General features: G+C 47.7%; 1 protein-coding gene across 8 annotated transcripts in view; it reads right to left on the bottom strand.

Annotated features, from left to right (window-relative positions):
- Positions 1 to 23,413, bottom strand: part of MACROH2A1 (macroH2A.1 histone) — a 75,324-nt gene extending 51,911 nt beyond the window's left edge. For 3 of the 8 annotated variants that reach the window (XM_070414961.1, XM_070414965.1, XM_070414964.1), the window contains exons 1-2: positions 23,298 to 23,413; positions 11,469 to 11,673 (exon numbers count right to left, since the gene is read on the bottom strand). In XM_070414961.1, coding sequence (XP_070271062.1) covers positions 11,469 to 11,640 — 172 coding nt within the window. In that variant the 5' untranslated portion in view covers positions 11,641 to 11,673; positions 23,298 to 23,413. The remainder of the gene's footprint in view (positions 1 to 11,468; positions 11,674 to 23,297) is intronic. The other 5 variants (XM_070414957.1, XM_070414959.1, XM_070414958.1 and 2 more) reach the window with 3 other exon arrangements.
- Positions 23,414 to 23,675: the final 262 nt, after the last annotated feature.

The raw sequence follows: 23,675 nt of genomic DNA, 5'->3' as shown, positions 1-23,675 counted from the left end.
AACAGGCTGAGTGGGGTGACAAGGCTGGCAGAGGGGGTTAGTGAGGGACAACCAAACAACTGAACAGCAGGCTGCATGGGGCAACCAGTCCAGCAGAGGGGGGCAGTTGGGGGTGACCAGGCTGGCAGGGGGGGCAGTTAGGGGTGATCAGGTCAGCAGGCAGAGGTGGTTAGGGGTGATCAGGCTGACAGGGGGCTTGTTAGGGGTGGGCAGGCAGGCAGGTGAACAGTTGGGAGTCAGCGGTCCTGGATTGTGAGAGGGATGTCCGACTGTCGGACGTCCCCCGAGGGGTCCCGGATTGGAGAGGGTACAAGCTGGGCTAAGGGGGAACCCCCACCCCCATGCATGAATTTCGTGCACTAGGCCTCTAGTTCTTCAATAAAAGATTCACTGAGCAGCTGTGGAAGGTCAGTCCTCATGCAGGAGCTTAGTACAGAGTGGTGAGGGAGGGGTGGAGAAAGTGCAGCCCCAGCCTGGGGTCATTCATATGGCTCTGATATGTCTGGCCCACCACAGATACTGAATACAAATCTGTTGAAATCAACAATGATTCTTTCGACTCCCAACATCGGCTTGGCACCTTGTACATGGTCAGAGCTTGGTAACTCTTTCACAAATAGGTCATTCACAAGAATCTCTAAACAAGTGAACCAGACATCACAGCATTCAGGCAGTAATGAAGGAGGGAAGTGCAGGAAGATCCTCTGAGGCACTGGCCTGGTTTCATGTATTAGAACACTCAGGACCATGGCAGGTAGTGTCATCCCAGGCAAAAGCAGCCCCATGATGGCCCAGAATCCAGGTAAGCTTGACCTCAGTCTCAAGTTGACAGAGGAAACTGGGTGCTGGGAGAGGTTAGGGGCAGATCAATGATTCTCAGATTCTCCAAACTAAGGTTTTGGTCAAATATAAATGTCAGTCTCTGCATATTACATGTACCCATTATCCTGATTTATTATTTTTTAAGATTACATTTTCTAGATTTATTTGGAAATTAAAAGGGGAAAAAAAGATTATCTTTAGAAAGATATATAACATATACAGCACAGGAAAAATAGTAAATAATATTTTAATAACTATGTATGGTGTCTGATGGGTGTGAGATTTATTGGAATGATCACTTAGTAAATTATATAATGTCTAATCACTGGGGTGTACACGTGAAACTAACGTAACACTGTATGTCAACTATAATTGAAAAATAAAAAATGATTACAAAAAAGTAATTATCCAGAAAGAAGACCAGAGAAATAAAAAATATGAATGAGATGAACAGATAAGGAAGATAGGCTCAAACACTAACATATGTTTATGTTCCATATGGACACAGAGATTATAATACAGACACTGGAGAAATAACAGCTTAAAACTTTAGGGATGAGATAAAGACATGTTCAAAACCAGACCCTGAGAAAGTTTATCACTAAAAGACCTCACTAAATGAAATTCTAAATGATGTACTTCAGTCAGAAGTAAAGTGACCCCAGATGGAAGGTCAGAGATAAAAGAGGCATACTTAATTGTGGTCACATCTTTTCCTTTTCCTAAACTCAGAAACAGATCTTATAGTGCTGTGTACTTTTCTATTGGAGCAAGCAAGAACAGAACCCTCGATACGGCACTTGTTTATACATGTGCAGACCCTGATGGCAGAAAGTTGCATCTTATCCTTCAAAGGGAAATTGTGAAGCAACAGAGAGACTCCTTGACCACTGAGGATTCCTGGGAAACACAGTTTTGTGTGTGTGTGTGTGTTTTTTTTAATATATATTTTATTGATTTTTTACAGAGAGGAAGGGAGAGGGATAGAGAGTTAGAACATCGATGAGAGAGAAACATCGATCAACTGCCTCCTGCACACCCCCCACTGGGGATGTGCCCACAACCAAGGTACATGCCCTTGACTGGAATCGAACCTGGGGCCCTTCAGTCCGCAGACTTACGCTCTATCCACTGAGCCAAACCGGCTAGGGCCAACACAGTTTATCTTTAAGAAAGAAGAAAGGTTTTCAACATATGCTGCTGGAACAACTGGACATCCACATGCAAAAAAAGTGGATCTAGGCACATGTAAATGTAAAATGCAAAACTATAAAACTTCTAGGAGATGACAGAGGAGAAAATCTGCATGACCTTCAGTTTGGTAATGACTTTTTAGATACAACACTAAAGGCTCAATACATGAAAGAAAGAATTGATAAGTTGGACTTCATTAAAATTAAAAACTTCTGCTCTGTGAAAGACAGTATTAAGAGAATAAGATGACAAGTCACAAACTAGGAGAAAATATTTGCCAAAGAAAGCACTGAGGCCTTCCTTTTCTCTGATCCCAGTGATACAGGGCAACCCTGGCCCTGGGAGAGCAGGGAGAAGGGGTCGTTGTTTCACGAAGTGGGCCCAGGTCATATGTATGCTGTACTGGACAACCACATGGATTTTTCAGAAGGACTGGGTAAAAACTCGGTTTTTCAGCTCTACAGCAGATTCATGTGCCCCTGGGAGAAGTGCCCCACAAGCTGTGCTGCCACCTCCACATCTCTGGTGGGGTGACGAGGTACTAGGGAAGTCACCCTTTGGTGGTTTCTACACTCTGGCCTCAAACCCTGAGGTCTGACTCTTCTGAGTCTGCTAACTGGTTGGCCATCTGACACCACACCATCAGGGAAATGTCAAAAGCATATAAAATGCTAAACCGCTGCTTTTTCAAGCATTTCTTGAAGTCATCACCACGGAGTCATCTATTCCTCCTGGGAGACTAAAGGAGGGTAGACTATGTAACATACGTGGATAGCATCTCCTTAATTATGTCACGATTTACTTTGACAGTGATAATTTTCTGTGATTGACTATCAATGAATATCAACAATAGCAGATATTAGTAAAACAAATAATTATATTAAAATCTAATTCTCTTTCATGCATGTATATATACACACAAAAGACATTTGGTGCCAGCTGTTGTATCTCTGGGCAGTGGAATTATAGTGAGTTTTAGCTTTAAATTTTCAAAGACAAATTACTCATATAACCACAAAAGGAAATATGCATTTAAATACAGTGTGCACATACTCAGTACCCAGCATACTGGAGTTTTAACTTCAGTGTTTCCAACTTTTTTCTGGTTACAACCCTCTGGTTCATTAAAATCCTTAGTGGTTTTTATTTCCTGTGGTTTTTATTTTTAAAAGAAAATGAAGCTGGTGAAGGGCTTTCCAGAACAATGAGCACTATGGGGGTCCTGAGAGCCCCAGGGGAGCATGAATGCTCAAGAAGGTGCTAGCAAGAGTCGGCTGGATTCTGACCTGAAGTGTTAGTCTAACATAGAGGTGGTCATATAAACTAGCAAGAGATGAAGGGATTCAGAGGGCCTCGAAGCATCAAGGAAGCAGCCTGACTGTCCTCCTCTTCCTGCCCTAAATTTAGCTGTGAGTACAGGACACACTTGAGTGTCCTGGATAGGAAACTGGTAAAGAGGCCGGGTAAGTGACAGAGCCAAATGCAGGCTCTGCTGCACTTACAGATGGGGGCAGGATGGAGTGTGGCCCAGTGACTAACACCAAAGGTATATGCAACATCCGACCTGAGTTACAGATCAGAAATCAAACAAGCTGAAACTTGGGATGAGGATGATCCTTTTATTAGCCAAAACCAGGTGTATTTTTAACACCCACCCTTTTCTTTGGGGTTTTACTGCAGGATACAGTCAGGTGTAAGGGCTGGGCCTCATCCAGTCTGTAAAGGTCATGGAGGGGTCCCAGCTTGTTCCCCAGGTCAGGAGCTGGCCCTGTGAACTTCACCAATTAGTGAAATACACACAGGCAGCTTCAGACAGAACTGCCTGCTGTGACAGGATGCCAAGGGCCTGCTAGAAGAATGTAGAGATGCTAGTCACAGACAAGGGACAGGAGAGAGAAGACCAAGGTTTGAAATAAAGGGGATGGGCAGGGGGAGGACTCGGGAAAATGGAAAAGGAGTAGGGGGTTAAGAATGCACAAATCCCAATGTCATCATCATTTGTGGATTAGATCTAAAGAAGATAGAAGAAAAAACTCTAGCCACAGGCTTAGCTTGTGAGAGGTAGAAATGCACTAACTACTGTGACACTAGGTTTTCAAACAGACCAGAGCTTAGGTAACCAAATCAGCAGACCTCTTGCAGTGGTCACCATGTTTATTACAAGATGTCAGACATTCAGCCTTGAGAGCTGGTAGCCAGAGCATCTTTCTAAGGTTGAGAAATCCTCTGAGAGAGGATTTGATTTTTGCAAGCAGGCTTAAGTCCTAGGAGGTAAGTTATAGAATAAGATGTGTGATCAGGCTATGTAACAGGGTTTCTGGACCCCAAAAGAAGGAAAAGATATAATCACATATATTTTTGGATCTGATGAATGGCAACCAGGCCTGTTCTCTCAGGAGTTGAGTAAAATGGCTCCAAAGGCACTTCCTCCCAAGGTAAGCTCCTTGGGCAAGGACTCCTGTCATGTATCTCAGTGTCCAGCACAGGCCTGGAGGATGGTAGGCCCTCCCTGAGTCAGTGCCTGAGCAACTCAGCTTAGCAGGAAAGATGCACAGCTTCCCCAAGTCTCTACCTCCCCTAGCAAATATTCAAGTGCCTTCTGTGTCGAGAACCGTGGATGGAGGAGGAAGACTGAGGTTCCTTATCTGAGTCAAGCTTTGTGCCTCTGCCACAAGAAGCCAGATCAAAATTCATTCTGTATAGTGGCTCTCGCTTTTATTTCTTCAGTAGCATTGCTCATAGTGCCATTCCTCATGAGCTTAACCCACAACAGTGTCCCCTACACTGTACTGTATATGGTGTTTAAAGGTATTTCTTAAAAGGCTTTTGTGATACAAGTTTGGGAACTACAACATATCACATTTCCTTTCCTTGGAGATTCACAATGACACCAGTCTGTTAAAGGCCCTGAAAAGTCCTACAGTAAGAAAAGCTGTTTCTTGGTGAATCCCAAACTTAAAAAAGTACCTTTACTGAGGAACTCATCAAAGTCATTCATATATCTATCTCAAAAGAGGGAATGACGGTCTCGCTGTCTCCTCACTTCAGCCAGAGAGCCCTATTTTTTGGTGCACTACCTCTTCAATTTCACCAAACACCATAGTTCTGCTGAATATAATTTGAGCAATACTGACTCAGAATGCCTTGGACCCGTGACTTGAGAGCATCAGATCACAAATGTGCTTCCTCTCTCCTCTTCCACACAATTCTCACTTACCCCTCCACTCCCCTACAGCCCCACTCTGGGACTCAAGTACTCTTAACTTATCGTTTAGATCTGCTTATTCCCTTGCTGTTCTGTGGGAATGTATGTCCCCCATCATCAATGGAAATTTCACTGGGGCAAAAGCCATGTCACATGTTTCTTAGTTCACAAATCCTACACTTTCCAGCACTATGCAGTGCTGTGCTAGGCGCAAGGGAGACTCCAAAGAGGCCTGAACTAAGTCAAGTTCCCTTTAAACATCTAGGGTTACACCTAGGTGTTAAGAGAGAAGTGCCACAGTACTATGAAGGCAAAGATGATGCCTCAAAGAAACTGCCTCAGTTTCCCCAGGACACTTGTTTTTAGCTATCATTTATTGAGGTTTACTATGATTGCTGGCTAAATTTATGTGGTGCAATATTAATCTGCACAGCAACCCCAAAAGGTGGGACTATTATAACCCCTTAGGCTAGAAGGTCAAAGGTCAAAGGGGTAGAGAATGGCATGAAGCCCACACAATCCTAGGCCTGAAAAGACAGCAGACAATATCACATTCCTCAGGAAGAGCTCTGGGCAGAGTCCAGCAGCGCTGCAGAGCCAGGCACACAGAGATTTTGGGAAGGAGCTGTCTGGTCACCAGACTCAACCTTGTTCCAAATGTTGACTTTTCCTTTTAAGTTCAATAGATGACTGGGTTCTGGACCCAAGAGGAGAAAAAGACACCAGCTTCAAGTTTCAGAGCTAGAAGCAAGCCCTTCCATCACCATCTCTAAGGGAAGTGGGCAGCCCCCCATGCCTTCTCCCTGCATCCACCCCAGCCTTGATCAGACCCTAAGGAGGAGCGCTTCCATCCCCGCCCTGAACACATGCTCTGCACAGGGAAGCGTGTAACTGGTGGCCCCAGGCATGCAGGGCTGCTCCCTGTTCAGACATTCTCATGCTAGTCTGGCTTCCGCTCTGCCCTAACACAGGCCCAGGGCTGAGTATTCGGTTCTAGCTAACTGGAAAATCCTTCCAGGTTTCCATGAGTATGTCAGGAGCTCAAGTCAGAAGTGGACCTTGACACCAGACAGAAGAGTTTGGTAACAGGGCATCCTGGTGGTGAGTGTGACACAGGTTTTAGGAAGATGTGTCAAGAGGCAGCTTGAGCAAACCAGAAGGAGTAGGCCTAAAGCTGCCAAGATATTCTGTAGGTGCTGGTGAGGCCCAGTGGGTTCTGACCAACTAAAAAGGACAACACACATGAGTGGACAGTGACAGCTTCCATCACCATCCTTAATGGAAGTGGGCAACCCCTAGTCACCTCAGCAGCCAGAGCAGGATGACTGGGGACTCCTTCCTCTCTTTGATTTAACCCTAATGTAATAGCATGTGGGCATGTACACTGTGCCGGCAAAGCAAAGCTACTCACACGCACCCTCTCATTTCAGCCTCATAATAACCCTATGAGTTGTTGTTATCCTCAGTTGACAGACAATAAAACCACAGCTCAGAGATGTGATTTGCCTAAAGCCACAATTAAGAAATGGCAGCACTGACACCAAGGTCCACACTCTGAACTGCTGAGCTCCACTGCCTCTGCCTGATTTCCACTGAACATCATGGCACCCCAAAGGTTCCCCAGGGCTGGCCACCTGCTCCAGAGCCACCGAGGCCTAGGTGGGCCCTGCAGTTCAGCAGTCCTATTGGAAACCCCTGAGCATCCAGACCCCCACTCATCTCTTCACGGGGGCCTTCTGAAGGGAGGAGGCTTGGCCCAGCCATTCCAAAAGAGCCTTGTGTTGCATACCCCCATCACCATTCCTGCAATTGTCTGCTAGCTGTAAGGGTCTGTGCCTCGCAGACAGGAAAACAATCCCTCCATAGTACCATTTGGGTGAAAACTAGACAAGCAGGGCAATCTGGTTAACTGATTAATACACATCCTCCAGGAAACGTTTCTTGACTCCTTCTCATGGCACAGGTGGTCCTGCATCATCACCAAGTTTCTCTTGCCTGTACCTATCCCTGGACAGACACCTCTTTGGGGTGGGGATAGGTCTTGTTCTGGCTTACTAGTATATTCCAGTGCCAAATACATCACAACTCTCAGTGAGGACCTGCTAAATGCAGGCACTTCCCTCATATACCTTGTATCTGGCCATGATCTTGACTAGGCCCTGAGCTACTTAGAGGCTGGTACCCTGGCTTCCCCCTCTTTTGATACCTTCCCCAAGCTCTCAGAAGAGGCTGGCTGGCACCCAGTAGGTGTATCCAGTACAGATGAGCAGAGGGCAGAGCCCCTCTCCCACCTCTCACAGGGCAGGTTGCCCTTCTCTGCACTTACCAAAGTCGGTAACCATCTGGGTTGGTTGGTTCTTTCTCCCAACTAAACTGTGAACTCCAGGAAGCAGAGACCATTTCTGCCCCCATCATTCCTAAGCTCTCATACAGAGTCTAGCATGGTGCCTAGCACACAATAAGTGCTCAATAAATTTGTGGAATGAATGGGAAAGGGTCTTCAACAGAACAAAAGCAAATAGCAGAATAGAGAGCTTGGCCACCTATCCTTTTTACTTAAGGACCAAAACCGAAGTTCTGAGTGGGCAGATGCCCAGGACTTCCAAATATCCACATGCTCTCATGTTCTAGCCAAAGGGGCTCAGGGTAGGTCACCTTCTGAGAACGGTGAGTGTGGGTGTGCAGCACTGTTCTAAGGAGCAGAATGGAGCAGTGTTTTTACTGGGCGTGGCCCCAGAACTCAGCTCCTATCCCATCATCAGGACATAGGATACAAGTGACCACAGCAGTGACCGGTCACAGAACTGCTGGCTCAGGATGTCTCTCAAGGTGCCAGTCATGCAGGCTCGGCACCATGTTGGGGAACTGGCATTAGGCAATGGTCATGCCAGTGACTCACCACTGTGTGCAGACAGAGAAAATTGTTCAGATTCAGCTAACTAGAGCTTTGTGGAAGGTCTTGCAAAAACTTAAATATGTACAACAGGGGTTAACTTGACTAGTATGAGAGTAAGGATTTGCCATAAGCCACTTTTCCAGCTCTAGTAAGAGGTTGCCCTGGCTGTTCCCACTCCCCTTTGTGACCACTACCATATACCTATGGTAGCTGGGTGTGGGTGCAAACAGGATCAAGGTCTCTGGCTGCCATGAGAACGGACCCGCTGATTGTGACCTCATCATCTCTGTGCTCAGTTTCAGAGCCAGCCAGGCACAGACAAGGAAAATGTACAGGTTTGCTGTGTGGATACTAGTTTTCTCAGAGATGATGTAGCAGTGGTATCCCCCATCCCACACCCTGAAAACTAAAAAGAGAAAGCTTGGTGGAAGAAATGAAACTGATGTTGTACTTGACCTAATGACAGTGTCTATGAAAACTCCAGTGATAGGGGCACCATGGCATTTGGAAACCAAAAAACATAGGCTGTCTGGTTTGCACATCATGTCAGCTTTCCCCTTATGGTCAAAGCCCCTTTGGCTCTCACAGCAGCCTGGAATTGGTGGAGCAGGACTTTTGTGTCCATATGAGTTGTAAGGAAACAGGTCCAGGAGGTTATGTGACTCACTCTAGGTCAGTGGTCGGCAAACTCATTAGTCAACAGAGCCAAATATCAACAGTACAACGATTGAAATTTCTTTTGAGAGCCAAATTTTTTAAACTTAAACTATGTATGTAGGTACACTGTTATTAACTTAATTAGGGTACTCCTAAGCTGGCCTTTGCTAAAAACGTCCTCAATCTGATTGAGGTACATTCGCTGAGGTCGACCCCTTCCAACTCTCCCATCCACACTAGTCTTGTATAGTTGTTTCGTCTATCTCCTTTTGTTCATCCTCTCTATATGTCCAAACCATCTCAACATACCTAAAAAAAAGTTTCATTTTATAATAATAAAGCCACCATCACAAAATAATTACAATTCTTAAATTGATGACAAAAATACCTGTAGGATTTGCAGCTGGTTGGAAAAATACAGGTAACTTTACGCTTCGAGTAGGTACTTTTGTCACCCGCGCGCGATTTGCGGACGCGACTAGCACTAACCACTGCACATGAGACTGCTGACTGACTGACTCACTCAACTCGTGTATGAATCGTGTGCGCCTCCCCCACGCTGCATATCCCGCGGCCCGCCTGCGCCGCCCAACCAACCTCCCCCCCCCCCCCCCCCCCGGTCTTCTAAGGTCACTTCTTCAAAATAGACTCACCCAGGCCGAAAACCAACTTCTGCGCATGGGCCACGAAGTTTGAATCGCACTGTACATGCGCGCCCGCACGTGGTATTTTGTGGAAGAGCCACACTCAAGGGGCCAAAGAGCCGCATATGGCTCGCGAGCCACGGTTTGCCGACCACTGCTCTAGGTCACACAGCATGTAAAGTGCCAAGCCAAAACTAGAAAATGTCCTCTGATACCTATCTAGTGACTTTTGTGGTCTCCCTGGATGGCTGCCAGCATGTGTCACATAAATGCTGGGCCTCTGTTTCTTTATCTCGATAGTGAGAAGAATCATGCCTAGCTCATGCTACCAGGCATGTCACCTGTAAGAGTCTCCGACATGCACAGAGTCAAAAGTCCCAGAATATGTGCAAAACCTCACAACTATTAACACACCCATTATGACGGTGCTTTCCATAGGGAAACCCTTGGTGTTATTGAGACCTGAGAGGAAGAAGTGATGCAGCTCTTCTGCTGCCTGACTATAAACTTTGGAAGAAGTACCTTCTCTTGCTAAGAATCAAGGTGCCTCTTCCTACCACCTACCCTGATAGTGTATGGAACAATAAGTAATAGCATGACAACAGGACGGCAGGATATGGGACCCTCCTCGAGTACTTACTGATTATATGCCACCCCTGGCAAGTCCTTTCATGTTTTGAGGCTGGTTTTCTTATCACTAAAAAATGGGGGTGGTTTCCCTTCTAGCTAGCCTCCCACAATTGCTATGGAGCCACCAATAAGACTAATAAGATTTTATCTATGAAAAGGTCCAAAGAGAGATGGCTGATTCCAAGACTGGGGCAGACAAAGTCCCGGGTGAGACCAGAATACTCATGATGTCAGAAAGCAAAGAAATCTATAGAAACTGATGGAGACATGGCAAATGGACACAGGAACCAGCTTGAGAGTCGAAATTTGAGCATCATAATGAGTAATGACATGATAGTGCATGAACCCCTAAATTAAAAAATCCATAAACCAACATTGATAGTACAAAAAATAAAAAGAAGGGAAGGGTAAAAGGGAAGCTCTTGTTTACAGATGAATGTCAAATAGTAAAAGCAGAAGAAATAACAGAAATGGAAAAATCACCATTTTTTAACCACTATGGAAATAACAGATTCAGGTAAGATCATCAGGAAATGCTAAAGCTACTGGGTAAAAGATTGTGATCCAGGATGGGCTGAAATCTGCAGACACCACCTTAATCAAATGACCAAACTGAACACCACCAATGACAGGACAAAGCCACATCAGGTGCCTCCTGACGTGACACCAGAGAAGGACTCAACATCTTTTACACAATTGTCCTACTAAAACATGTGATCTGAATCCAAGCATGAGACCAACCTGATTGAAGGACATTCTGCAAAACAACTGGCCTGGATTCTTCAAAAAGGTCAGTGTCATGAAAAAGTTTTTTTAAAAGCTGAGGAACTGTTTAAGATTATATGAGACTAAAGAAACCAGACAGCCAAATAGAATGTATGATCCTGAAATGGATCCTGGATCAGGAAAGAAAGCCAAATAAATTTATAAAGGATATTAGGACAATTAAGGGAATTTCAAAATAAACCATATAATATATAACAGTCAAAAATAAATGTATAACCCAGCTGGCATGGCTCAGTGGTTGAGCATTGACCTAAGAACTAGGAGTTCACAGTTCAATTCCTGGTCAGGGCACATGCCCAGTTTCAGGCTCAATCCCCAATAGGTGGCATGCAGGAGGCGGCCGATTGATGATTCTCTCTCATCATTGATGTTTCTATCTCTTTCTCCCTCTCCCTTCTTCTCTGAAATCAATAAAAATATATATTTTTTAAAAATGTATACATATGCGTGCATACACACACACACACACACACACACAGTTGGGAGGACAAAATGTTAACAACTGGTGGATCTAGAGAAAAATGTTCATTGTACTATTCTTACAACTTTACTATAGGTTTGAAAAGTTTTAAAAGAAATGAACAAAAAAGCCATCAGAACTGCCAGTGGTGTCACAGTTGAATTGGGTACTCACCTGTCAGGTACTCCAGGACAGCAGCCATGTACACGGGCGCCCCCACTCCAATCCTGTACTTGGGGTGGCCTTTCTTGATGTACCGCAGCATCCGCCCCACAGGGAAGATGACTCCTGCCTTGGCAGACCTGGAGGTTTTGGTGGACTTCTTCTTCCCGCCCCTGCTTGACATGGCGATGGCCCTGGAGCTGGATCAGTAAATACACTGGGGAGGCAAGAGGCACACCATCAGGATCATTGGACAGCGCCATTTCCCTTTCCCCTTATACTCTGGCCCCTGGGAGAAATAGGTACTGCCCGCAGCAGCCCTCCGAGCCCTACTAATACTCTATGCTGAGGTGCTGTGGCCCCTAAAGAGAGAATGGCTTAGCTTTTTACATTTTATACCATGACATCAATTTTATCAGCCCTTTCCATTTAAAGGTTACTTTGGCAGTGACTGTTCTTAAGTGTCTTGCTTTTATGCCACATGATGTAAAAGAAAATGGGAATTCTTGGCTATGTTTTATACACTTAATAATTGCATTCTCATATACTGGAGACCTGAACTATTAAATTTGCTGAAGTCTTCATAAAAGAAAATAAAAACGATGTCACCCGTCCTAGAATGAAGCTTTAAAGCCTGATACCTATGTTCTTTGATGAAAGCAGCATCTGTACCTTACAATCCTTCATCTGTGAGAGGCAGGAACAGCTCACAGGAGCTCAGTGGGTGGCCACATTGGAATAAGAGGCCCCTGGACACTTCTGGTCTGTTGAACAGGCCTACCCTTAGAGAAGTGTTTTTGCTTCCCTGCTCCTCCCATTTCCATCCAAAATGCCACTCAGTCCAGAGGATGTCCCCTCTTTAACATCTCTGTGGGGTCCTCTCCTCTCCACCCCAACTATGACTAGATCCAGGTCATCACTATCTTAACTGAATGATCACAAATGTCTCCTGAAAAGGTCTCCCACCACTGGCCCCCTTTCCTGTAATCCACCTCCCGATATCATTAAACACACAAATCTGAATATATCATAGCTCTGGTCTTAAAATGTTCCCTGGCTGCCAAATCGCAAGATAAAATCGGGACCCTTGGCCTGTCCAGCAGCCCTAAAATCTAGGCCTGGCACACCCATCCAGCTTTATTTTATGCTTCTGGTGGTTGTGTGTAGTCCCCCCAAATGCCTTCCTCTGCAGTGGTGGTGCTTTGGCTAGGACCTCCTCCATCCTTCACACTTGCTTTCTGCCCTCTGCCAACCCTTCCCTGAGTACTCGAATACAGATGCCCCACCCTCTAGGCTCCCATGTGCTTCATGCATGATAGGCACATACCCCCATCTCTCCCATCAGACTCCAAGTTCTTGAGTCTGCCCATGACTGTGCTCCGAGTGTAGCACCACACAGTAAAGTCTAAAATGCTAACAGCATTTAAGTCACCATGCATTCTCTGCAGGAACTATGCTGGGGAATGGAAATAGCAGTGCACAACACAGTGTGGTCCCTGTTCTCACAGAGCAGGTGGGGAAGAGAGACAAAAACCCTACAGTTGTTTAAATGGTAGTGGTGAAAGGCCAGTGCAGGGTGCTAGAAGAGAGGCTGTGATGAGGCCTCTACCCATTTTGGGGCACCAGGCAAGCTTTTCCTAGAGGACAATTACTAGTATGCTCTGACCATTGAACCAAATGGGCAGGTCTCCCATTTACTGGTAAACTGAGGTTAGGCTCCATGGGTCCCTCAAACTCCAACAGTCCATGACTCTATGACTGTGGAGGCCACAGAGTTAAAAGTCCTTATTACTCTGATGGCCAAACCTATATTTGGGACATGCCATGATGTGTACCTAACATCAGTGTGACCAACCCTCAAGATCATCTCAAATTGGCTGCCTGACAGAGATGGCTGAAACAGCAGAGAGCAGCATTCCTGGAGGCAGCTGTGCTTAACAGGCACAACAGAATTAAGGGGCTCAAGCCGTGATTCTAGAAGATGTTGGAGGGGGCTGAAGACCCTGGGAAGAGAACCCTATATTTCACCCTATCAAAGGGCACTAAATCTTAATTGATCACTGAGTGCTAAAGAGTCCTATAAGGGTCTGAGTTATTCTAAAACATTTACTTGGCTCCATTTCTTGCTGTAATGAGCCCCACTTTAAAAGATTCCCTGCAGCCGAAACCGGTTTGGCTCAGTGGATAGAGCGTCGGCCTGCGGACTGAAAGGTCCCAGGTTCGATTCCGGTCAAGGGCATGTACCTGGGTTGCAGGCACATCCCCAGTGGGAGATGTGCAGGAGGCAGCTGATCGATGTCTCTCTCATCGATGTTTCTAACTCTCTATCTCTCTTCCTTCCTCTCTGTAAAAATCAATAAAATATATTTAAAAAAAATTAAAAATAAAAAATAAAAGATTCCCTGCAAATAGGTGCCTGTGCTCACTCAGAGCAGGAAATGGTATGTGTATACATGTGTGCACATGTATGTTTGCAGGGAAAGCTGTCCCTGAGTTTCCTAGCAGTCTTTTGCTTTACTACAAATGTGTTTCACAGACCACTTTACAGATCAACTCTATACTTTTGGACTAAGCACTTTTCAGATTTGAATGTTTCCCTTCTTTCAGGAGAGGCCTGTGGTCAGTGATGATTAATGCAACTCAGCCCCATTCTTATTGGAGCACAGACTTCAGCTCTTGTCTCCAGGGGGCCCCTGTCCTGCCCCAGAGGAGCCATTAGCACTCAGAAACCTGATGGGTTCTAAACACACTTATTCCTTAAAAGTGATGCTCCTGGTGCTTCCCTCTGAATGTAGCTAAGAGTGGGTACATCGCTCTGGCAAGTATGGCTCAGTTGTTAGAGCACTGGCCCTCAGACCAAAGGGTTTCAGGTTCAATTCCCAGTCAAGGGGCACGTACAATGGTTGTGGGCTTGATCCCAGGCCCTGGTAGGGGTTCGTGCAGGAGGAAACCAGTCAATGTGTCTCTTGCACATCGATATTTCTCTCTCCCCCACCCCCTTTCCCTCCACTTTACTCTCTCTATGGAAAGAATATCCTCAGGTGAGGATTTTTAAAAAGAGTCATTACATCATCCACATGTTGGAAACTCACAGGCCTCCAGCCCAGTGCATATCTGGCTGTTGAGTCGCAGAGCTCTGTTCTGATTGCCTATGGCAAGGGCCCACTTGGAAGTCTCGAAGGTGCCTTAAACTGTTCTGGATTTCTCAGCTCCATCATTGGCAACATCATGCATCAAGTTACCAAGAGAGAGTCAACCTGGACCCACTTCTCTGCTCACCTCCTAGCACCCAATCATTAGCCAAACTCTGCTGAGCCCACCTCCATAACTTTTCAAGCCTCTTCTCTTCACCCCACCCCCACCTTGGTTCAGCTCTATTACTTACCTACTTCCCCAGCACCAGTCTGGTTCCATAGACACTAGAGGATTTTTGCCCACTTTGCTAGTTCCTCATCGCCTTAGCCAGCCACAAACAGCATCCTTCAACTGCTTCCGCAGCACTGCTTCCTGCCACCCTGCCTGGGCTCAGATGCCCCAGGCTGCCCCTGACTTCCTGACCTGTGATGCTGTGCCCAGAATGCCTTTATACATGCTTTTCTTCTGCCTGTCCTCCTGCCAATCTGAACTGTGCTCACACGAACCCTCTTCTCGAACCTGGCCATGGACTGGAATTGCTATCTGCTTTGTGTTCCCATAGCACATATCCTGTCACATATCTGTGTGCCTCCCTCCCCAACTTGACTGAATTGCAAGCTACTTGATGCCAGGCATTGTAGTTAATTCATCTCTGGTTCTCTGGGTCCCAGGAAAGATCTAAAAATTCATGGACCCTCAAGTGCCACTCTGCTCAATGAAGATCTTCATGTCTCATTTGAGTCCAGTTCTCTGAAAAAGCAGATCTAAGTCTTTATCCCTTCCCCAAGGGAGGCTATCCTGCAAGATTCTGTTGCTCATCCCTCCCCATGTTTTTTTCTGCAATTCTAACTACAGATCCCCAAGCTACTGCCACTGCTATGAGAATTCTGACCAAGCCATGCAGCCTCATGACATCAAGTAATGTGTGGGAATATCAACTTGTAGCACAGTCTCCAGATAAACCCATGAATGTGCAAGTCCATCCCGGTCTTCAGCGGGCAAGGAGATATGGGCAGCTATGGCCAGGCTCCAATGTGGGGATAGTGGCTGTGACAGAGTGGCTGTTGAGCGCTGAGGTTAGTAACTCAAATTCCAAAGTCAGACTGATCTGGTTCAAGTCATGGTTCTGCCCCTTACAGCCTATGTGTCCCTGGACACATGATATAGCCCCTCTGAGTCTATTTCCTCATCAGTCAAGTGGAAATGATGATAGAATAGACCTCAAAGAGTTGAATAAAAGCATGCATATCCTATATAATAAAAGGGTAATATGCAAATTGACCCTAACAGCAGAACGACCACTCAACCAGTCACTATGAGGCACACTGAGCGCCTCTTGGTCCCTTTCCCTGGCAGGCAGGCTCTGATTGCCTGATGGTGAACGGGGAACCAGGGACTGGGTGGCGGCAGGGGGTGGGGCCGGCTGCGGGTAGCTGGGGAAGATGGCCCTGATTGCAGGCCAGGCCTAGGGTCTGTACCCGCGCATGAATTTCATGCGCTGGTCCTCTAGTAAGAATAGAATTAAATACAAGCATGCAGGTAAAGGCCTGACACCCACTGAGTGCTCAGTAAAGTTAATAAAAATGACGACAATGTGCATAAGATGAAAAAAGGCCACCATCTTGAAGAACTGGCATTGGATGTTTGTATTGATGAGGGCAGCCCTAGTTGCTATAATAAGCCCCTACAGCTTTTTTCTCACTCATGAAAAGTCCCAAGTGGGTTTCTATGACTGACCAATGCTTCTCCACAGGATGATTCATGGATCCACACTCCCATTAATCACAATTCCATCACAATTCCATGGTTACCATGGAAGGAAAAAGGCCATGGAGGAAAACACATGGAGGTTTTCAGGGCCCAAACCTGGAAGAGAGGCATACTACTTCTAACCATGATCCATCACCTAGTACTTGATCACATGGCCAACTACAAAAGAAGTTGAGAAATGTCCTCTACATATTTGCTCAGAAGAAAACAGGAAACAGTCAGCCTATCACATGACAAACCAACTTGAAAGCTGACCCTGAAACCATGTCTAGATGACCAAAGCCTGCTGAGCCCTGTTTGACCCATGTCCTGCACCTAGCCTCTTCTGAGAAACAGATAGTTCTCATCATAGAAAAAGTAACTTCTGATGCACTCAGCTTCTCTTCAGGGGACAGATGTTGCTCACAGGAGAAACACCTACACTCTCTTGTCAACAAAGTTGTGTCCTTCCTTCCTGGACTCATCATCCAGGAGGATTCCTCACTCAGTAAAATAGAAGCCCTTACCCCTGTAAAGGGCCCCCACATACTCTGAAGGTAATAATAGGTATTCAGGCAACCTTAGCATCCGTACATCACATTACGTTCATATGCATTAGCTTGGCTACCTCTGTTACTGTTATCAGGTCAGGAAATGAAGCTTCTGCGGTTGCTCCTGAAGGGATCTCTGTGGTATTTATCTCTACAACTCCTCTAACTATAAATCAATCACAATAGACAGGAACCTTGCTTGCAGAAACCCAAAGTTTACTCAGAGACACACTGTTGGAGAGGGGCTATACAGAGCAATGAGCCAGGCTTGAGGGAGATGCAAGTCTCTGGTCAACATGATCTTTCTTCATAGCACAGACTAATTAGAAGCCTGGCTGTGAGGATCCATGAGTAAGATGGACATGAAAACCCCAAGCCCTCTACTATTGGAAGGGACACAGAGGTGAGGAGGGCAAAGGGCCATCCTACCTACCACTCCACTCTACTCTACTCCTCCCTAACAAGACACCCTAACAGGCTTCTCACTGCATAGCAAACCACCTTCACTCCCACCTACAGTATTTGGTACATGCTCAGGCTGGAACGTTCTCTTCAGCCTTCTGCCTGGGACTATCATACTTAGTGGTCCCCAAACCTTCTCTGCTAATGCAGACCTATCAAGGATCTTTCTCTTCTGCATTCCTGCCTTATCCCCCAATCACAGTCCGCTTTGGGGGAGCCCATACCCAGCTCCAGCCTTGCATACAAGGCCCTGCTTACCTCCTTCCCTATTTCTAGCAACCAGGGCTCCACCAGGCTGGGTTGCTCCCAGTTTTCTCAGTGGACATTCCTGCTGTAGTCCCTGAACCCAGCTAAAAATCCCTTATAATGTCCCTAAGCCTGCCACCATCCTTTAATATGTTCTCAATCTTATATAAAGTGCTCTGCAAATATAGTCCCAGGCCTTCCTTCCAACTTAATTGCCCCTCTAGATCCAATTTATATAAACACTAGAGGCCTGGTGCACAAAATTTGTGCACTCAGGTTGGGGGTGGGGGGGCCTCAGACCAGCCTGCGCCCTCTCGCAGTCCGGGAGCCCTCTGGGGATGTCTGACTGACAGCGTAGACCTGCTCGGGAGTAGGCCTAAGCCATCAGTCAGACATCCTTAGCACTGCCGTGGAGGTGGGAGAGGCTCCTGCCATCACCGCTGTGCTCGCCAGCCATGAGCCTGGCTCAGGGCTTTTGGCTGAGCAGAGCTCCCCCTGTGAGAGTGGACTGCCCACCAGGGGGCAGCTCCTGCATTGAGCGTCTTCCCCCATGGTCAGTGCACGTCATAGCAACCCATCGTTCCACCGTTATGGTCTATTTGCATATTACCCTTTCATTATATAGATTTCTAAAACCAACTACCTCACCCTCAACACTTATTACCCTGTCTCATCACTGCCTATTTCCTTATCTTTTGTCAGCTCTGCCCACCACTATATCTCTGCCTGCTACCTGGGAGGCTCTCAAATACTGGCTGGATGTTTGCTGATTAGTTGGCATTTACTGTGGAGGAGAGTCTCTTGGCAAAGATGAGAGTAGTATTTCCAAAGGTATAGGACTCAAAGATATGGAAGTGGGACACCACTTGGGGACCTTCACTAGGACCGTCATGTACACATACCTGGCTAATCCCTGTGGGAGCCGAGGCTCTGGAAATCCAGGGATCTTGTGGAGTTACTTTGGGGATTCCCAGGAAAGGAACACAATTGCCCTGATACCTGAGGTGGGAGCCATGCAGAAGCCTTCCAACTCCCTGACAATTCTATGGCTCCAATGACCTCTCTTCTTACCACTGGACCAGCTCATTAACACAGATTAGAGGATAATACTTACCTTCCTCACATCTATAAGAGACTGACCTCCGTTAGAGATGCAGCAGAAAAAAAGTTCTTAAATAAATAGGGCACTCACAAAACCACTGAAATAGTCAGTTGTGAAGTCTTTTATTATCTAAGCAATGAATTCATGCATATTGATCCTGAATGAATATTATAACTGCTGGGGAGTTGCTAGTCAGACATCCCTAACTTCAGCACCTGAGGATAAAGGAATCTGAGCTATCAGTGCTCAAGTCACTGTGGCTGAGGAAAGATTGCCCCATCCTTTCCATGCAGCTGGAGAAATGCCCATGTGTCCACATGCATTTATCACCTTCCCATCAACTCCAATCACAAAGGTGAACCTGAGATACTTAATTCTGAAGCATAGGACATTAATCCTATTTACAGCATTCTCTTCCGTTTACTCCTATCATATCGAATGGTTAACAATGTTGCTGCTGTCATGTTCCCAGAGGCCTGTGGATATACTACACAAGCATCATTCACAGGGGCTGGGTTCACTAGCTGTGCTCTGATTGGTTCAGAACAGGGACCTGCTCTTGTACTCTAGCCAATCAGAAAAAACATCTCTCTCCATTCATAAAACACTACATCATAAAGATGATTAAAGAATTTAGTCTACCCTGGGGGAACCAAGGAACTGCAAACAGGGAGTAAAGAATAAATAAGATAGTAAATAAATCCTAAACCGCACATTTTGCTCCAGCAGACGTATCTCCCTCACATGTTAGATTTTTAGTGGTGGGGGGGAAAAACAAACCCAAACACGAGTGTTATTCACCATAAGCAGGAAACAGTTTGCAGGAAACTAGTCTGGGATTAAGATTTCACCTCTACAAACCCTCACCAAGTCCAACTCCACGCACAAGGGGCCCAACTGTCTCCTCCTCATGGTCTGCTTCCCCAGCTGCACGAAAACAATCACTACTTGCCCTAGCCGGTTTGGCTCAGTGGATAGAGTGTCGGCCTGTAGACTGAAGAAGGGTCCCGGGTTCGATTCTGGTCAGGGCACATTCCCAGGTTGCCGGCTTGATCCCCAGTAGGGAGCATGCAGGAGGCAGCTGATCAATGATTCTCTCTCATCACTGATGTTTCTATCTCTCTCCCTTTCCCTTCCTCTCTGAAATCAATAGAAATACATTTTTTTAAAAAAGAATCACCACTATACAAGGTATGGCAAAAGTAGGTTTACAGTTGTTTGTATGGCAAATACAATTAATAATAAACTTTTGCATACTCACAACTGTAAACCTGCTTATGCCTCATCCTGTATTTCCATTAGCAAGGCACTGTCTGCCTCCTTTACCACGAAACTTTGCTTCACACCTCCTCTCCCTTTTAAAGGCTACGTCAAACTAAGATGACCACTCCAATGGAAGACTATCAAAGGTCAAGTTAAAAGGTGAACTTCAACAGGGCAGAACCCTGGTCAGATGTGGCATCTAGAAACCATTCAATTTTGTTGAAGAGGGGAAGAGTTCCCAATAAGAATAAAGAACTTCTGACCACATCTCTCTCCTGCTCAGAGCCACTGCTGTTAGGATGAAGTCTAAATCCCTCAGCATATTTCTGATCAGGATTCTCTGTGATTTGGCCCTTTTGGCCCTCTAGCTTCACCCGACTCTCCTCCTGGATCCAGCCATCCTGAATCTCGGGCAGCTCCCCCACATGACCTTTTTCTCATTACTCTAAGATTCTGCACAGGTGATTCCCCAGGCCTCAAACACTTATCCCGACCTGCCCTCCTTTGCCCAGCCAATTGTTACTTGGCCTTTCTGTGGTGCCTGGTAAATGCTTGCTCCGGTTAGGTTACCGTCCTGGGGGCCACTGTGGGAGCAATTGTGGCCTCCTGCACTGACCTCACAACAGCCGCTTGCGTGTCTTTTCAACATGTCAGCTTCCCAAGGAAAAGGATTGGGGTTTCTTGATCATGGTACTGTCCTCAGTGCCTGACCCAGAGTTAATTCCCAGGAAATATTTATTGAAGGACACTGACCTGGTAGGTTTAATCCAAGCAAACAACCTATACAACTCTTTGGTATGAAGAGCTAACCACTCAGGCTCACTCATAAGAGCTGAGGTGAGGCCCAATGTACTTTTAAAGCTACAGAAAGTGAGGAGAACCCACAGGACCAGTACACACCCCACTACCCCTGCCCCTTCCCAGCCCATGTGCCAAGAATGGAGCTCTGAAAAACCCAACACAAATCCAAAGGCATGCCCAAACAAGAACTAGAGGCTGCTGCAATTCTGATGACCACCACATACAGATTTTTAGGTTTTCAGTGTGTTCTTTTATTTAAATAAATCTCCTTTAAATGACTTGGGGCAGTATTAGCTCTGCAATATTAGAGGCTGTGGAGAGCGGCTACAGTGTTTGGACAGGTTATGGTCCAAACCTGTGGTCCCTCGTGGCTAAGTGATATAAGCTGCGGGAGGTGCAGCAAGTAAACAAAGCTTGATCAGGTGCATGTAATTGAGTAGATTTGAAACCCACTAGAACGAGAACGTTGTAACCACGCCCATACTTTGCCTCGTGGAATCTGGCTATAAATTAAAGACTCAGCTTACAGGCCATGGCACTGCCTCTCCATGAGAGAGGGCAGTGTCCCACCCAGGCCCAGCTTTCTTCTCTTGTGTCTTTTCTTAATCCTTCACCGCTACCTCTCAGCTCACCTAACCTGGCCGTGCTGGCGTGGCACAAGAGGCACGTCCCAGAATACACGTATTTCAAGCCTCTCTCTGGGAAAGGAATGAGGGCCCTCCCCAAGTTCTGCCATCTCCAGGACCAGAAGTGGCAGATTAAGATGCACCACTCCCTGGCCATTTGCTATAGACCAAGCCAGTGACTTACAGTTGTGCATGTGATGTTCTAGACCAGCGGTCGCCAATCTTTCGGGCCTCACAGACCACCCGTGGTCCGCAGACCACCGGCTGGCGACCGCTGTTCTAGACAACTCTCGAAGTTTAATAAAATGTGAACTATCCCTTCCTCATTTTGAAGGCCCTGCCTCAAACTACTTTCTGTCCTTTTTAATACCTTTATCACTATACAATGGGGACAGGTTTAAAAAAATGACAGATTGGAGAGATTTCCCACTCTACTAAAACTTTTTTGAGAGAAAATTTAAAGTCTTGGTGGTGCTTGTTTAAAGAAAAAATAGGTTTACAGATATATATATATATAGTAGTTTCTTGTGCAAGATTGAGATGCCACTGCCCAACTTTGGTTAGTTGTGTACAGGGGTATTAATTCCAGTTGCAGCATAAGGTGTCCATTTCGAAGCTAACAACTCCTCTGACGACAGAGAGTACTCTCAAGGTGGCTTGCAGTAGCTGGATCCCACCTAACTTAGAATTGGAGCCTCCCACGCAAACCTAAAGCTGTTCAGAATTCCCCCGGGGCCCTGGAGCAGAGAGCCCTGGAACAAAGCACGGCCCCACTCCCCCCTTTAACGGTAAAACCTCAAACCACAAAGGTGGAAGAAAAAGAGAAGCTAGCAGGGGTGCCCCTCTAATTGCCTATTCTTATTGGCTGTTCATCAAATCATTAAAATCTTACAGGGCCTTCACGGTCCTTGTGATTACTGAATTCAAGGTTGCCTCAGCTGGTTCTACAGAAAGCCTTTTCACTTTCAAACTCGGGAATATTTCCCCCAACATCTTGTCTAAAAGAACCTTCCAAGCAAGCTATTCACACGATCCGGGAGTGATCTGTGGCCGCTGCAGGAGTGGAGGTGGGGCGCACCAGCCACACACCTGTTGTCAGGTGACCCGGCAGCAGCATCCTTAGAGCTCACCTCGAACTCCACCCCACCCCACCCGCCGCGCGTCTCTGCCCTCCGGGCCTCCTCCGCCAGGGGAGTCTGCAGCCTTCCGGAGTTACCTTTAAAACTCCCAACCGAACGCAAACAAAGGCCCGGTGCCTGGCGAGAACAGCGGGGGTTCCGTGGCCCCTCCTCAGGCCAGTCTCTGGACACCCCTCTCCCTGTCCGGCCCGGCTCCAGTCCCGCGAGCGTCCTCCAACCGCCCCCACCCCGCCCTCCCTCCCAGCAGAGAGAGCCCGGCGCCTACACCGCGGCTACCCGGTTCTCGGCCCGACTTATTGTGCTGGTGCCGGCAACTCGCGGGCCGGCGGGGCCTCCCCGCGTCCAACTCCGCGCACCACCGCCCCTGGGCGCCCAGGCCCCGGCCGGCCAGCCGGCGCCGCGGGGCCTCCCCCGGCCTCGGGCCGAGCCGTCTGCCCGCCAGCCCAGGGGAGGGTCGCTGGGAAAGGGGCCCCACTGTCTCCTCCGCACAAAAGCGCCCGCGCGCGGGCAGGACGACGCGGTGGTGAGGAGTTGGCTTCCGGGTTTGCTTTCTGAACAAAACCAAAGGGAATCCCGCGCGGCCCCGGCACGGCCCGGGAAGGCGCCGTGCGCGCGAGGCCCCGGCGTGGGCCCGGTGGCTCGAGCCGGACCGGCGCCACCGGGTGCGCGCCAGGCCGGGCCGCTCCCAGGCACCCGCGGCCGGAAGAGCGCGAGCGGACCGGGCAGCCGGGACCGGGCGCGCGGCGAGGGCTCCGCGCGGCACTTACGGGCGGCTCGGCGGCGGCGGCAGCAAGGTGTTCGGTCTGTGCCCTCGGGGCCGCTCGCGCCTTTTTCTCTCCGCGCTCCGCACTGGCTGGCCCGCCCGCCCCCTCGCTTCCCGCCCGCACACCCCGCGCTCGCCCCCTCCGCCCGGCTCCGCTGCTGAGTGAACTGGAACCAGTCGCGGCGGCCCCAGGATTCCCACAATGCACAGCGCGCCGCTCGTCACATCCCATCCCGTCCGCGCGCGTCCGGCCACCCCGCCCGCGCCGCCCCGGCCTTGACCCCAGCCCCGCCGCCCCGCGCGCGGCGGCTCTCCTCGCTCGGCACCGGCACCGGCACCGGCACCGGCACCGAGGGCCTGGCGTCCCGCCCTCTGCGCTCAG

Source organism: Myotis yumanensis, unplaced genomic scaffold, assembly GCF_028538775.1.
Source record: "Myotis yumanensis isolate MYYU_CA2020_CCGP unplaced genomic scaffold, mMyoYum1.0.hap1 SCAF_5, whole genome shotgun sequence".
Taxonomy (NCBI): domain Eukaryota; kingdom Metazoa; phylum Chordata; class Mammalia; order Chiroptera; family Vespertilionidae; genus Myotis; species Myotis yumanensis.
Note: the sequence above shows the minus strand (reverse complement) of the source record. Positions and strands in the feature narration are given on the sequence as shown.